The 17,394-nt window shown below is 38.1% G+C and overlaps 1 protein-coding gene across 10 annotated transcripts in view; it reads left to right on the forward strand.

Annotated features, from left to right (window-relative positions):
- The first annotated feature begins 105 nt into the window (after window positions 1–105).
- Window positions 106–17,394, forward strand: part of LOC127838292 (HMG domain-containing protein 4-like) — a 29,249-nt gene continuing 11,960 nt past the window's right edge. For 7 of the 10 annotated variants that reach the window (XM_052365938.1, XM_052365939.1, XM_052365940.1 and 4 more), the window contains exons 1-5: window positions 106–306; window positions 9,681–9,904; window positions 12,064–12,225; window positions 13,942–14,812; window positions 15,769–15,839. In XM_052365938.1, the coding sequence (XP_052221898.1) occupies window positions 228–306; window positions 9,681–9,904; window positions 12,064–12,225; window positions 13,942–14,812; window positions 15,769–15,839 (1,407 nt within the window). In that variant the 5' untranslated portion in view covers window positions 106–227. Of the gene's footprint in view, window positions 307–9,680; window positions 9,905–12,063; window positions 12,226–13,225; window positions 13,250–13,301; window positions 13,326–13,941; window positions 14,813–15,768; window positions 15,840–17,394 lie in introns of all 10 variants that reach the window. The other 3 variants (XM_052365937.1, XM_052365936.1, XM_052365935.1) reach the window with 3 other exon arrangements.

A 17,394-nucleotide genomic window follows, 5' to 3' on the forward strand; every position in this document is an offset into this window, starting at 1 on the left:
TGTTAACACAATTGTGTATAAGTATTCATTGCAAACAAATGACCAATTTAACCAAGCAAATGAACAATGAAAATGTAACCGTTTTGTCTTGGTCCCGATCTGACTTTTAAATAACCATATAAACAACTTCCTGTTTTTATATTTGGCCAGTTCAAAACTTCGGCGGTGAATATTTTAAGAATACTGGAATCAGGCAAGCTGCTGGAGATCATAGCGTTACAAGAAACATGGCAACAAAGCGACCTCGTAGCTCAACGGAGTCCTTGGGATCTCCCAACTCTGCAAAACAGCTCAAAATAGAAGAGCGTACGTTGTGTTTTCTTTCATGAAAGAAGGTTACACACCACTGATATCAATATACATACATACATACATGCATACATATCCGGTTAGGGCCGCAAGCTGGATCAGCTTCTATAAGCCCCCTCATGTTCATTAACCCAGGTAGTCTCCGGTATAACAGAGTACATTTTTTCACCCATGTATTTGTCCAATCTGTTCTTAAAAGTATTCAGGGATGGCGCAGTAACAACCAATTCCGGTAGATTATTCCACGGATCTATCACTCTCTGAGAAAAGAAGTATTTTCTGATGTCCTTTCTACAAGATTTCTCCATGAGTTTTAAACAGTGACCCCTTGTTGAAGTATTGTTCATTAAAAAAAAATTGTCAAATTCAATGCTTCTTTTTTATTCAAGATTTTAAAAATTTCGATCATGTCTCCACGGAAATGACAATATGACAAGGATGGTATTTTCAAAATTTTAAGTCTTTCAATGTATGGCAAGTGTCTTACATAGTATACTAGTCGCACGTTTTTGTACACGTTCCACAACTTCTATATCTTTTTTGAATCGTGGGTACCAAATGATATTACCATATTCCAAGTGAGGTCTGATTAACGACTTGTGTAATTTCCTAAGTTGTTTTGTAGTAATGTGAAGAAAAGTCCTTCTAATTAGTCCAATTTGGCTGTTGGCTTCATTGATACACTGGTTCATATGTTCTCTAAATTTCAAATCAGGAGTGAATATAGATTCTAATACCTAAATCCCTTTCTTGCGTTTTACTTGAAATTTTATTTCTTTCAGATCCTGTTCCAAGCAGATAAGTCTTTTTGGGGTTATTTTTTCCATAATGTATTACTCCACATTTTTAGCTCACCTGAGCACAACGTGCTCATGGTGAGCTTTTGTAATTGTTTTTTGTCCATTGTGCGGCGTCAACATTTGCCTTGTTAACTCTCTAGAGTCCACATTTTTTGTCCGATCTTCATGAAATTTTGTCAGCAGATTGCAGGGCTCGAAATTAACACTCGCACACTCGCAAAATGCGAGTGAAAAATACGGATTGCGAGTTAAGTTTTAAGCCACTAGTAATTTTTTGCGAGTAAAGAAATAGTGAAAAAAAAGTAATATTGCTAAATGTGCTCGACGTTCTGAATGCTAAACCGTTTGTCATAGAACGTCCATATACCCGTATGCAGAAGCCCGCACCTTGTATGTAGACTGGTATACTTATAGTACAGATACGCGGATGGTATTGGTACATAGAACGTTAAACAGTCTACTCATTCACACGTGTTCATTGAACTTGAACAGACATGGCTTCGAAGCGAAAAATAACTACTTTCTTTTTGCCCACAGGCGTAAATAACAATACGAAAGATAAAGCAAATTTAACCGTTGAGTAAAAAACAACGAAGTTAAATTATGTTTTCAGCAAAATTTACGAGAATGTTTTTGATTCTGCGAGTTGGTATTAAAGCTGCTCGCAATGTTTTGCAAATTCAAGCCCTGGATTGGTTTCAATGATATCTTGGATGAGTTTGAAAATGGTTACGTTTGCTTGAAAAACATGGCTGCCAAGGGCCCGGCGGGGCATTTTTCCTTAAATGGCTATATATGGATATAGTAAAATCTTGTTAACACTCTAGAGGCCACGGTTATTGCCTGATCTTCAGAAAACTTGGTCAGAAGATTCATCCCAATAATATCTTGGACGAGTTCAAAAATATGGCTGCTAAGGGGCGGGGCATTTTTCCTTATATGGCTATATATGGCTATAGTAAAATCTTGTTAACACTCTAGAGGCCACATAAATTGTCCAATCTTCATGAAACTTGGTCAGAAGATTCTTCCCAATAATGTCTTGGACGAGTTCGAAAATGATGCCGCTTGGTTGAAAAACATGGTCGCCAGGGGGCGGGGCATTTTTCCTTATATGGCTATAGTAAAACCTTGTTATCACTCTAGAGGCCACATTTATTGTCCAATGTTGATAAAATATGGTCAGAAGATTTGTCTTTATGATATCTTGGATGAGTTCGAAAATGGTTACATTTGCTTGAAAAACATGGCCGCCAAGGGGCGAGGCATTTTTCCTTATATTGCTACATAAGGCTATAGTAAAATCTTGTTAATACTCTAGAGGCCACATTTATAGTCCGATCTTCATGAAACTCGGTCAGAAGATTTATCCCAAAAATATCTTGGACGAGTTCAAAAATGATGCCGGTTGGTTGAAAAACATGGCCACCACGGGGGCGGGGCTATTTTTACCTTATTTGGCTGTAGTAAAACCTTTTTATCACTCGAGAGGTCACATTTATTTTCCGATCATCTGATGATCATGAAACTTGGTCAGAAGATTTGTCCCAATGATATCTCGGATGAGTTCGAAAATGGTTTTGGTTGCTTTAAAAACATGGTCACAAGGGGCAGGGCATTTTTCCTTATATGGCTATAGTAAAACCTTGTTAACACTCTAGAGATCACATTTATTGTCCAATCTTCATGACATTTGGTCAGAAGATTTGTCTCAATGATATCTTGGATGAGTTTGAAAATAATTATGTTTGCTTGAAAAAAATGGCTTCCAATGGGCGGGGCATTTTTCCTTATATGGCTATAGTAAAATCTTGTTAAAACTCTAGAGGCCACATTTACTGTCCGATCTTCATGAAACTTGGCCAGAAGATTTATCCCGATAATATCTTGGAAGAGTTCAAAAATGATGCCGGTTGGTTGAAAAACATGGCTGCCAGGGGGCGGGGCATTTTTCCTTATATGGCTATAGTAAAACCTTGTTAACACTCTAGAGGCAACATTTATTTTCCGATCTTCGTGAAACTTGGTCAGAAGATTTGTCCTAATAATATCTTGTTATCTCAGGTGAGCCACTTTGGGCCTTTCAGGCCCTCTTGTTCAGTGTTAAATTTTAGAAGCCAAGTGTCACTCCAATTACTTAATTTGTCATTGTCTATTTGAATTTGGTCCGTATCTTGTCGGGATTGTGCAAGGTTAAATAGTTTTGTATCATCAGCGAAAAGTCTAATGGTACTTTCAATTAAGTCCTCAATGTCATTTATGTAAACCAAGAAAAGGGTGGGCCCTAAAACACATCCTTGTGGTATGCTGCTTGTAACATTGCACTATTCAGATTTACTTTTATTTACAATAACTTGTTGTTTCCTGTTAGTAAGAAAAGCTTTTACCCAGTTCAAAATTTTGCCATTTATACCATAAGACTCTAATATCTTCATCAATTGGGTTTGCGGTACTGTATCAAATGCCTTGCTAAAATCATAATAAATACAATCAAAGCTGTTGCCCTCGTCTAACCATTCAGTTCACAGAGCACACGAACGTAAAGAACGGAAACCAAATTGAGAATTTGAAAACATGTTATTTGAGTTCATGTATGAAACTATACAATCTCTAACAAGTTTTTCGATCATTTTGCAAGGTATACAAGTCAAACTTATGGGTCTGTGGTTACCAGCTTCATCACTGGCACCTTTCTTAAACAATGCTTTCACATGTGCAGATTTTCAATCTTCAACAACAGTTTCACTTTCATAAGAAAGTTTGAAAATCATTGTAAGTGGGACGACTAAATTTCTTCTACATTCTTTCAAAATTCTAGGATGAATAAGGTCAGGTCCATAGGATTTCAAGGTATTCAAATTTTCTAGAAATTTCATAACTTTATTTTTGTCAATTAACAGTTCACCAATGTTTAAACCATTACTCCTGTCATTTGCGTCTGGAATATTATTCAAATCTTCAACTACAAAAACACTTTTGAAAAATGAGTTCAGTTCTTCTGCCTTCTCTTTATCATTTTCAGTAAACCCTCCATTAGTCTTTTTCAAATTTGAAATACCTACTTGCACTTTACGCTTTGAATTTGAGTTCTTTTGGATTGTTTTCTATGGATATTTTATTTTCAAAGTCATTTCTTGCTTGCCTTCATGCACGTGTAGCTGTGTTACAGACCCTACAATAATGTTTAAAATGAATGTGTTCTCTAGTATTCATATACGTTTGCCATGATCTATGCTTTTTATGTCTATGCTTCTATAGTGGGGGACATATTGTTTTTGCTCTGTCTGTTGGTTGGTTGGTTTGCGCCAACTTTAACATTTGCAATAACTTTTGCAATATTGAAGATAGCAACTTGATATTGTGCATGCATATGTATCTCATGGAGCTGCACATTTTGAGTGGTGAAAGGTCAATGTCAAGGTCATCCTTCAAGGTCAGATGTCAAATATATGTGGCCCAAATCGCTCATTTTATGAGTACTTTTGCAATATTAAACGAAGCAACTTGATATTTGGTATGCATGTGTATCTCATGGAGCTGCACATTTTGAGTGGTGAAATGTCAAGGTCATCCTTCAAGGTCAAGGTCATCCATCAAGGTCAGAGGTCAAATATATGTGGCCCAAATTGCTTATTTTATAAGTACTTTTGCAATATTGAAGATAGCAACTTGATATTTGGCATGCATGTGTATCTCATGGAGCTGCACATTTTGAGTGGTGAAAGGTCAAGGTCATCCTTCAAGGTCAAATATATGGGTCAAAATTGCTCATGTAATGTCACTTCTGCAATATTGAAGCTAGCAATTTTATATTTAAAATGCATGTGTATCTCATGGAACTGCACATTTTGAGTGGTGAAGGGTCAAGGTCATCCTTTAAGGTCAAACATCATATAGGGGTCAAGGTCATCCTTCAAGGTCAAACATCATATAGGGAGCATTGTGTTTCACAAACACATCTTGTTTCTTATAGCTTTAAGAGCCAATTTAGTCATCCATGGTGGTCTGTTCTTTTTCGATGTAACTTGAGGTTTATGTCTCTTTTTAGGAACATGCTTTTCAACACATTTTGCTAGTATCTCTTTCATTGATGACCAATTTTCATTTATAGATTTGTCTCTGAACTCTTCTTCCCAATTTACACTTGACAATTCTTCATTAAATGCATCATAATTCCCTTTATCATACAAAAATGTCTCTTTTTCAACATTATTTACCTGATTGCAACAGTCTTTAATGAATGAAATAACAACGTGGTCACTTTTACCAATAGGGGAATAGTGTCTCAATTCATTTATCAAAAGTTCATCACTTGAAAATACAAGGTCCAAAATACTGGGCTGTTGTGAATTCCTAAATCGTGAGTGAAAGTTAATATGCTGGTGTAAGAAGCTATCTCTCACTGATTTAATAAATTCATGGCTTATATGAGTTTCAGGTGCAGACGATACCCAATGATTCCAGTCTATGTCTTTATAATAAGTCACCCCTTACCTCTTTTTTCACATGATTTTCATTTCCAACGGCTGCCATAAGCTCGTTCAACTTATTGTTACCGGTATTCTCATTTCCTGAGTTTGGCGAACGATAAACTAAACCAGCAAGAACAGTTTCATTTTTGGTCATTTTTACTTGACACCAACATGCCTCTTGACTAGAAATTAAGTTCAGTTTCTCATAGCTTTCAGCTTCAATACCGTTTCTTATAAATAAAAGTGTTCCCCTAAAATTTTTATCTATGAATCTTGGATTAACAAATTGCTGATAACCCTGTAGTTCAAAATGTCCAATATTCAAAGAGTCACAAGTTTTAGGAAAAGCTTCTGTGAGTCCAACGATGTCAGGCTGGTGAATAAAAACAAGGGTTTCCAATTCAGACCATTTATTTCTAATACTATCCGCATTTGTGTATAGGCATTTTAAACCTTCATGTTTTTCAAAACTTAAGTTTGTACTAGAGTTTGACACATTTTGAGAGGAAGAATTCATATACATTTCAGTTGAACTTGAGTCAGTATGTGAAGAATCCATGTACAATTCAGTATCACTAGACACAGAGTTAATTCTTGAACCATTATGATCATTTGAACTTACAGTACTTTCGTTGCTGCCAATGCTACTTGCAGCATTGTTCAAAACAAAATTAAAATTTTCATTTTCAACATGTTTTTGGATTTCAAACAAATTAACATCAGATGAATTATTCGAACTTTCACTTAACATATTTACATTTTCAAAACTGGAACAATTAACTTTTTAACTGCCAAACAAGAACTTTTAACTATTTAAGAATCACAAATACTACTACTACCACTACTACTACTACCACCACCACTACTAATACTACTACTACTACAACTACTATATTTTAATGACGGTCCAAAACCGCGAGCTCCACCTTGACTAGAATTTTTTTAAAAGACATCGCATTACTTTGACGCGTCTCTCCTCCTCCCAAAGGGGGTCCAAAACCGCGAGCTCTACCTTGACTAGAATTTTTTTGACTAGACATGGCATTACTTTGACGCGTCTCTCTTTTTGAACTCTGTTGAGATTCATTTTGAATAGGGATCTTAGTATTGGGACCATTGGTTCTAGATTTTCTACTTTGCGATAGGTTTCATTTGACCCATATCTGAACCTTCCGTATCATTCTGATTACCAACATAACTACCTCTTCCATACAGTTCATCCTTTAACTTACGATAAGTGAAGGAAGGATCCTATTCTCGCCTTTTTGCTACCTCATTTTTATGCCCCCGGATCGAAAGATCAGGGGTATATTGTTTTTGGCCTGTCTGTCATTGTATGTGTGTGTCCCAAAACTGAAACCTTCTTCATAACTTTTGCAATATTGAATGTAGAAACTTGATATTTGGCATGCATGTGTATCTCGTGGAGCTGCAAATTTTGAGTGGTGAAAGGTCAAGGTCATCCTTCAAGGTCAAAGGTAAAAAAAATAAAATAAACTTTAACCAAAACTTTAACCTTCTTCATAACTTTTGTAATATTGAACGTAGCAACTTGATATTTGGCATGCATGTGTATCTCATGGAGTTGCTCATTTTGAGTGGTGAAAGGTCAAGGTCATCCTTCAAGGTCAAAGGTCAATTTTTTATTTTTTTTAAACTTTAACCAAAACTTTAACCTTCTTCATAACTTTTGCAATATTGAACGAAGCAACTTGATATTTGGCATGCATGTGTATCTCATGGAGCTGCACATTTTTAGTGGTGAAAGGTCATGGTCATCCTTCAAGGTCCAGGGGTTTTTCAGCACTGTCTGCGCCTCCGGACAACGGAGGCACTCCCAAAGCAAACGGACCCGATCCCAAACCGAAATTATAACTTTTTTTCCCAATTTCCAAAATTTTTTTTTTTTTTTTAAGAATGAAGTGTCTTATGACTTATGTGACTAACCAGTGTTTGTTTTGGTCAAAAATATTTGCTATAAGGTTTTGACTGTTCAGTTCTTATCACAGAGTGTAACTGTAACTGAAAAATAAAACTGCAGTAATTGAATTAACGTTGAACATGCCCAATATTGCATCTGTTTACATAAAGAAGACAAAATAACCAAATAAAAACAAATTTATTTGTTAAACCACTGAATTATTTAAGCATGATTAATTCACAATTTTTTCCCAAATGAGCCGTTTCATCGAAGCAAAAATTCCCAAAATGACCAATTTTGTCGATAAAAAATTCCCAATTTGGTCAGACTCCTTTTCCCAAAATAGGCAGAAAAACCCCTGAGGTCAAAGGTCAAACAAATAATTTCAAAGCCGCGCATTAGGGGGCATTGTGTTTCTGACAAACACATCTCTTGTTCATTTTATTATTCAATTCCCTGGTTCTTCTTTTTGTAATCAGGTGTAACACGTACCTTATATTCACTTTCTTTCAGTTTTTCACCATTTCGTAAGAATTTCGCCTTTTCAATTTCTCTTTCAAGAACTACTTTCACCGGTCTATGTCTGGCTTTAGGACCTCTTTGTATTTTCACTCAATCTCTTGGTTTGTTTAATCTCTATTGGTTCACACTTTTCTTGGTTCTGGACAAATTCACTCAATCACATACCTTTCTGATTTTCTCTTCATCTTCAGTTTGCTTGTCTTCGTTCATCTGAGCGTTTGATTCTGGTAAATTGTACAGGATAATGTTGTTTTTTCTATACTCACATTCTCTCTGATCATACAAGGCTTGATCAACTTAAAAGTCCATAGTTAATTCAGCATTTGCGCCCACATTTTGAAGCTTACTTTCAATTGTTACAAGACGGCTATTCATTTCATCCTGAGACTTTTTCATGGCACTCACTACATTCAGCACTTTACGCACACCCGGTATTACCTTTTTACATCCATTACAATACCAGATACAGTTATCACCTTGGTTATCTTTATTTAGCTCATCATAAAAAGTTTGTGTTACTTCAGCACATATCAAGCAAAACCAATTATTACAAAGTTCACATTGCATACTAGCTTCTTCCTCATCCAAATAAATTGCACACAGAGAGCATTTATTTTCATCAACAGTGCTATAGCTATGTTCATGGGATTTGGCTTGGTCATTTCTATTGACAGATGCCTGGGGCATTCTACCATTTCTTTTATTGTTTCTCATGATTAGACAATGTTTTTCATTTAATCAGACACTATCACAGCAAATAATATTTCTTAGCAAGTTAAAAGTCGGCCATCTTGGATTTTCCAGCCATGTGACATTAATATTTCTTAACAATATTCTCTGCAAGACTTCAGAACTGAGGTCCACACCTTACCATCTGGGAATGTATTCTGTATTGTAAAGGGAGACCTGAAATTTGGCTATGAGAGGGGGCTATATTAAGAGGAATACACAATTTCTTATCCACAATTTAAGCGCCCATCTGGTACTCAGAAACCGGAACTTGAATATACACTGCAATTATGGAATTCCTGCATACATGCCATACTTCCTGGTTTCGTCCGTAATATCCCAGTTCGCGAAATCTGTTGAGGCGTCCTGCAGAGATTCAATATGTCTAGGGCAATCAAAATACTTAATGATACAGAGCAGTCTCTATCTGATTCACAGATCTCGGGATCAATAATAAAAGAAATTTTCTCGGGATCATTAAAAAAGAAATAGCTTGTTTCCCCTCAAGATGATTTTCAGCAGGTTATCATGTTGTCACAGCCATAACTTTGCCATATATCTATCGATTTTTATGAATTTGTCATAAATGTTAACTCTCTACTTAAAAGGTAAAGTTGCACATAATGATCGAAATTGAAAAAATGGTCTTAGTCATAACTTTGCCACATATTGATGGACATTAAAATAAATGGAAACAAATTTAAACCTTCATAAAAAGATGTGACATATGTAACTTTTGTCCACCTCCCAGAAAGGTATTAAAATTTATAAACAAAGGTGGACTGTGGGTTCATACTTTGCATAATGTACTTCTCTTTAAAACTTTCTTCACTTATGTACAGATAAAATCTTAAACGTTTAAAGCACTTACAAAATGTACAGTAATAGCTGATGTTGAAATGCCACTTCATTCCAATATTTCTTCAGCATCTAGGCCGGGCAGGGTCCGTAAAAAGCCAGCCAAGTTTGAGGATGATGACTCAACCTCAGATGATGGCCAGTCTGTCCCCACAATGACCAGCCTGACCCTGCCCACACCGACCATGGGGAGTTCCAGTATGGCGCAGATAAGTGACTCGTCTCCAGACACAAGTATGGACCTCAGAGATGAGTCAGATGGTCAGCAAGTGACGCCTGCCAGAGCATCACGGGTATGCAACCTGACACGGAGATTGGTGCTTATAGCAATAGTTTATGAGAGCATTGAATACTGTTTGATCAAATGAAAGAACACATCTTGTAGGCTAAGTCTTGTGTTTATCACAAAGTCTTCTGGGTCATTATGTTAGGCCACAGACATTTTTGCGTAATTTTTTAGCATTGTTCTTCCTTAGGTCATTTACATTAAGAAATAAAATTACAAGAGTCTAAATGCTTGTGCGTTAAGTGTCGTCCCAGATTATTCTGTGCGGACTGCATATCTGCATTTCTTTTCACCTAAATTGGATTTTCATTTAGAAGAGACTTTAAAAGAAAAGTTCCATGAAAAGGGAATGTACAGGCTAAACTGGATGACACTTTATACACATACATATATACCAGTTTCCAAGAATGAGGCCTTTAACCCTTTGCATGCTGGGAAATTTGTCGTCTGCTAAAATGTCGTCTGCTGAATTTGTAAAATAAGCATTTATCATTTTTTTTCAAAGAATACTATCAGAATAGCAAACAGTTTGGATCCAGATGAGACGCCACGTTCTGTGGCGTCTCATCTGGATCCAAACTGTTTGCAAAGGCCTTTTAAATTCGGTTCCCGTACTGAAAGGGTTAAAGTGAAAGTTTATGAAATGATTGAATACTGTCCAATCAAATGAAAACACATCTTGCATGCTTATCATAAATGCATGCCTTCATCCCTTATACGTAAAATGAACATGTCTATCTCACAGTTACTACTGCAGTTAATTTCAACTTCACACAGGCATTTCATATGGGTAATTATGTATGGTCACAGACATGTTTTGTATCCTTATAAGCATAGTCAAGCCTGAAGTCATGCTCATGAACACCTAAATTTGAGTCGCCCTCAGGGACAATGGGGCTCAAGGAATGAGTTAAGTGTCAACCCATATTAGCCTGTGCAGTCTGCGCTGGTGAATCAGGGTCGACACTTTAATCTTTTATGGAATACAGTCCACTCTCGTTATCTCGACATCGGATATCTCGATATGCTCGATATGTCGAAGTAAGCTCAATGTTCCAACTTTTTTCTTTCTTTATCTATATAAATAAACATCGCATATCTCGATTTTCGTTATGTCGAATAATTCGATATCTCGATATAAAATTTTGTCCCGAGTCCCGATTTTACATGTATTTACTGTGGTTTATCTCGAAGTGCGAATAACTGTTCCAGTGTTGGCAAAAGGTGAGAATTTTTTTCTTTGATACTTCACCGTCCCGCTTCGCCCGGCTGCTCCCGATACTGTGCAGTAGGAAATTGATCCGTTAATTGCATCAATGATCACACGTGTGTAATGTCGTCAGCCATAAACAATTGAGTAAGACCCATCACTTTAACTGTCACTTTAACATCAATTAAATGCAATTATTACACAGCCTGCCGAAAGGCCGATAGACAAATAATCGATTGAATTTTGCATTTCAAACTACAGAATGTACATGTACAGTTCAGTATTCCGGAACGTGATTTAGATGGAAAACCCGCGTCTTGATTGGACGTCAATTGCATTATAACTTTAAATAGCAACATTATCGGATGTTTACTCGACAGTTTAGAAAAATATAACCGCATGTGTTCATGCAATTCTGTAATACTTAAAACGTCATTTTAATCATTTAAATAGCAAAATTAATCGTGCCTTGTAAAAACGCGTATAGTATATCAGGTAGGGAGTATTGTGACACACGGTGACGGCTTTAGTTAGACCACTTAGCAGGTATTTAGATGTTAAAAACAAGGTAATTTTTCGTCTCATTTTTTTCTTTGAAAACGCATAATCGGATATCTCGAACTCTCGTTATCTCGATATTTTTTCTTGTTCCCACCGACTTCGAGATAATGAGAGTGGACTGTATTTCATTTAAAGGACGGCTCATGTAAACAAAAATCAAGTCTATGTGAAAAGTGTCATCCCTGATTAGCTTGTGCGGACAGCACAAGGCTGAGGCTTACCTGGGAGAACACTTTAACGCACATGTTTTAAGCCCTGTCTTCCCAGTGCAAGGCTAATTTAGAGGGTTGTTGTTGTATCTTCAGGCAAGGAAAAAATCGGCGAAGGTAGCATTGTTGAGCCTCAGGTCTTTTATATTTACAAATGAATTTACAAGATTGTTGTTGTATCTTCAGGCAAGGAAGAAATCAGCCAAGGTGATAGAGATGGAAGAATTTGAAGAAGCAGAGAAAAAGCAGACAGTGAAGAAGGAGACAGTGAAGAAAGGGAAGGATGTGCAGGGCGTAGGGGTGGTGAGCCCAGTAGCAGTACAGGTGACAGGCCAGTCTCACGCTGTGGTAAGTGAAGGATGTGCATGGCATAGGGGTGTTGAGCCCAGTGGCGGTACAGGTGACAGGCCAGTCTCACGCTGTGGTAAGTGAAGAATGTGCAGGGCATAGGGGTGTTGAGCCCAGTAGCAGTACAGGTGACAGGCCAGTCCCACGTTGTGGTAAGTGAAGGATGTGCAGGGTGTTGAGCCCAGTAGCAGTACAGGTGATAGGCCAGTCCCACGTTGTGGTAAGTGAAGGATGTGCAGGGTGTTGAGCCCAGTAGCAGTACAGGTGATAGGCCAGTCCCACGTTGTGGTAAGTGAAGGATGTGCAGGGTGTTGAGCCCAGTAGCAGTACAGGTGATAGGCCAGTCCCACGTTGTGGTAAGTGAAGGATGTGCAGGGTGTTGAGCCCAGTAGCAGTACAGGTGATAGGCCAGTCCCACATTGTGGTAAGTGAAGGATGTGCAGGGTGTTGAGCCCAGTAGCAGTACAGGTGATAGGCCAGTCCCACGTTGTGGTAAGTGAAGGATGTGCAGGGCGTAGGGGTGTTGAGCCCAATAGCAGTACAGGTGATAGGCTAGTACCACGCTGTGGTAAGTGAAGGTTGTGCAGGGCGTAGGGGTGTTGAGCCCAGTAGCAGTACAGGTGACAGGCAAGTCCCACGCTGTGGTAAGTGAAGGATGTGCAGGGCGTAGGGGTGTTGAGCCCAGTAGCAGTACAGGTGATAGGCCAGTACCACGCTGTGGTAAGTGAAGGATGTGCAGGGCGTAGGAGTGTTGAGCCCAGTAGCAGTACAGGTGATAGGCCAGTACCAGGCTGTGGTAAGTGAAGGATGTGCAGGGCATAGGGGTGTTGAGCCCAGTAGCAGTACAGGTGACAGGCAAGTCCCACGCTGTGGTAAGTGAAGGATGTGCAGGGCGTAGGGGTGTTGAGCCCAGTAGCAGGACAGGTGACAGGCCAGTACCACGCTGTGGTAAGTAAAGGATGTGCAGGGAGTAGGGGTGTTGAGCCCAGTGGCAGTACAGGTGACAGGCCAGTCCCACGCTGTGGTAAGTGAAGGACGTGCAGGGCGTAGGGGTGTTGAGCCCAGTAGCAGTACAGGTGACAGGCCAGTCCCACGCTGTGGTAAGGTTGCAACATTATGACTTTTTGTTTGAAGTCCCTTTTGAAAATTAAATAGAGCCTCGCTGCGTGAAAAGGGGGTTAAATACATGTGCGTGAAGTGTTGTACCAGATTAACCTGTGCAGTCCACATAGGCTAATCTGGGACGACACTTTCCGCTTTCATATGAATTTTTTGTTTAAAGGAAGTCTTTTCTTAACTAAAATCCAGTTTTAGGCAGAATGTCTTGTCTCTGATTAGTTTGTGCTAATCTTGGATAATACTTTGCAGACCAGTTGCATTGAGCACAATTTTCCCACAACTTAAACCTTAACCACTAAGATACGCACTTTGACATGTTTGAAGTCCCTTCAAAATAAAATTAACTGAGAATTTGAGAATTATTGTATTATGCTAACATGAAAAATGCAGTGTAGTGCAGTGTGTGTTTTCCCATGTCCAACATATTTCCTTACAGTGCTCTCCTCCTGTATATTGCAGCCATGACCAACATATTTCCTTACAGTGCTCTCCTCCTGTATATTGCAGCCATGTCCAACATATTTCCTTACAGTGCTCTCCTGTTTATTGCAGCTATGTCCAACATATTTCCTTACAGTGCTCTCCTGTATATTGCAGCCAATCACAGCAGCGCCAGTGCTGAAAATCAAAGGACTGAGCACCTCACCTTTGGCTCATAACCGACCTGCTGCTGAGTCTGTGATTCACAACATGCTGTCTCCAAAACAGAAACTTTTGTCCGTGGAGGATTCCGCAGTCAAACATACGGAGAACAAAGAGAGCGTTATCAAGTTACTGCTGAGTTCTCCAACTCAGTCCACGAGTTCGGCCAAGTCTGCGCTTTCTCAACAAGTTGTCAGCATGGAATCGGAGCAAAGCCAAGGCAAGCGTAAGGGCAAATTGAAATCCACAGAGGCTGGTGGTAGCAAAACTATTAAAATTGATCCTGGAGTTGTGAAATTCAGGCCTGGAGAGATGATCACGGTCCATAATCCCAACTTGGATGATAGTTTTATCGGCTCTCAGAAACCTGAGCAAGATATGAAAGAGCTGGTTCCTAAAAAAGTTAAAAAGAAAGTCACAGTGAAGGATGAATCGCCCCTCATGCCCCCGCCTGCCCCGTCACCTGACGTGATCCACCTGAGCTCTATGGACATGGATGTCCATGTGAAACCGAGCCTCACAGCCTCGGGTAAGAAGGGCAAGAAGGGTGGAGGCAAGATGAAAGCTGAGCCTGCAAGACTGGGTATCAGCGATGAAGTGATGCACGAAGAAGACTTTGAGTTGAGTATGTCAGAGATAGAGCTAGGAGATGAAGGGGATAGCAACTTTATGGACATGGAGGAGGAGGATGATGATGAGGAGGAGGAGGAAGAGGATCTCATTGTGTCAGATGATGAATATGAACCTGAGGTTAAGAGGTCCAAAGGTGGTAAAAAGAAGGCATTGAAACCTGGAGAGGCGAAGGGAAACAGTGAACAGTTTGGAGGTAATGAAAATATATAAATGCTGCTGTGCCATTTACCACTCGGAAGCAAAGTGAAAATGGCTATGTGCAAACAGCATATCCAGAACAGCCTGCAAGTAACTCGCAGTCTGTTCAGGTGTTGTGTTGTTTGCTGCTCATCAGAATATACGGGTTGGAAGCCTTTAAAACTTGAATCTAGTAATGTCTTTACCCCGGTAATTAAATTAAACTTTCTAAGGGACTACATATGCGTAAAAATACGTATCTAAGTGGTAAAGGGTTAATATACGGACTTTGTAATTTACATTACTGTAGGAAAAGTATTTAGTAATGGGGAAAGTGAAGTTTTAATGGATAGTTGTAGTTGCCAATGTGATTATTATCATCTGTTTCAAGAAATTTTACTGACAGTTATACAGTTTACAGCCAGTACAAATTTATAATCTGTTCATGAACATGTTTTCCAAAATATGAAAAATAGTATTGAAATTGCTACTTGGTTTTCCTATTATCTAGAGAAACAGTTAGTTGATGGGAAAATGCTTTGGTTATTTTGTTCACATAAATTTTAATTTATTGCGTCTAAAATGAACACGTTTTATTACCAGTCAATAAGTTGAAATATTTACTAAAAAATCTGAAAAATTGCCTTGAATAGCCATTTTATTTGGTATAAAGACTTACCTATCAACCCTGTACTTTCAGTAGATGCAATGTTTGATTAATCATAAACCTTTTCCGGATTTGAAGAAAAAGTCCATATGCAACCAGCATACATCATGAACAGCCTGCAAGTGTTCAGGTTTTATACTGTTTGCTGCTCATATATACCTTATGGCTGGAAATGAAACCTCAAAAACTAAGATCAACAGTGTAGCAAGAAAGGTCTTAAATATAATTTGATTTTCTAAGGGACTCCAAATGTGTCCAAGTGTGTATCTAGGTGGTAGAGGGTTCACAAAAATAAACTGTTTTAGATTCGGAGCTTGTGATGGATTTAGGAAGAGGAAAAGGAGAAAAGAAGAAGGACAAGAAGGCAGATGATGCAGTATGTATTGTAAAAAATTTTTATATGCCATCATTTAAACATTTGTGAGGCCACCATTGTGTAGTGCATATGGTGTCCACCTAGCGATCGGTAGGTCACAGCAACAATACCCACAGTGGAAGCATTCTTTATATTTCTCCAAAGACAGCAAGTACTGGTTTTACCCAGGAAACGACTCAATATGCCTTATGCTTGCCATGCCAATCGAGTTTAAAAAAGGTTTAAACTAATTATACAGTTGTTTTGCAGATCTAACAAGCTTTTTGTTTTGTCCTATCTTTGTTTTAAACTAAGAAAAAAAAATCAGCAAACCATTTTTAAACTAACTTACTAAGTTGTATCCATGTCAGGCAGTATAGGCACTTACTGCGATCACCAGTTCTTGAGCAGTTCCAAATTAAAATGGTTATGTGTGACCAACTCCAGTGAACAGCAAGGCACAAACATTTCTTTTGTACTCTCGGTCAGACAAGTGATTTTTGTTTCTATACGATCTAAATTTTCTGAATGGTTGTTGAATGGTACTAGTTTTAGCCATTTATGCGAAAAAAGGTACAACTGGTTTTAATCTTGTTTATTTATTGAAAAACACAATAGTTAACTGTCATATAAAACAAATTAGAACATGATAAATACACATTGTTTCTGGAACAAACACTACATTTATATACCATGAGTACAATTCTCCCTAGGACACAAAGAAAATCACTGAAACCTCTCTTAAAGAACAGGTGTCTTAAAATATTATTAACCCATTTATGCTTAGGGGACTCTCCTATCCTTCTAAATTGGATCAATTTATTTCCAAAATTAGGGATGTCTAGTATATTTATTTCTATATTTAAAATATTTCTTACAGAAATTCCTTTAAGCAAACAGCGCAGACCCTGATGAGACGCAGCATCAAGCGGCGTCTCATATGGGTCTACTGTTTGCCAAGGCCTTTTTTCTAGACGCTAGGAATAAATGGGTTAAAGTTACATAATGTTCGTGCCTTCAGCAGGAGAATAGGACAGACAGACACATTGCCATTTCCAGAGTGTTGTTATTGTTTTATTCAACATTTTTATGCCCCCGGATCGAAAGATAGAGGGTATATTGTTTTTGGCCTGTCTGTCTGTCATTCCGTCATTCTGTCACCAAAACTTTAACCTTACATTAAAGTTTTGCAATAACTTTTGTAATATTAAACATAGCAACTTGATATTTGGCATGCATGTGTATCTCATGGAGCTGCACATTTGAGTGGTGAAAGGTCAAGGTCATCCTTTAAGGTCAAAGGTAAAAAAAAATTAAAAAATTTAAGCTTACATTAAAGTTTTGCAAAAACTTTTGAAATATTGAACATAGCAACTTGATATTTTGCATGCATATGTATCTCATGGAGCTGCACATTTTGAGTGGTGAAAGGTCAAGGTCATCCTTCAAGGTCAAATGTAAAAAAAAAGTGGCGCATTAGGGGGCATTGTATTTCTGACAAACAAATCTCTTGTTATGCCCCCTAATAATTTTTAGATCTGCCTGAATGTCTGACTGGTTTTGTCAGATATGACAA

This window comes from Dreissena polymorpha, chromosome 7 (genome assembly GCF_020536995.1).
Source record: "Dreissena polymorpha isolate Duluth1 chromosome 7, UMN_Dpol_1.0, whole genome shotgun sequence".
Taxonomy (NCBI): domain Eukaryota; kingdom Metazoa; phylum Mollusca; class Bivalvia; order Myida; family Dreissenidae; genus Dreissena; species Dreissena polymorpha.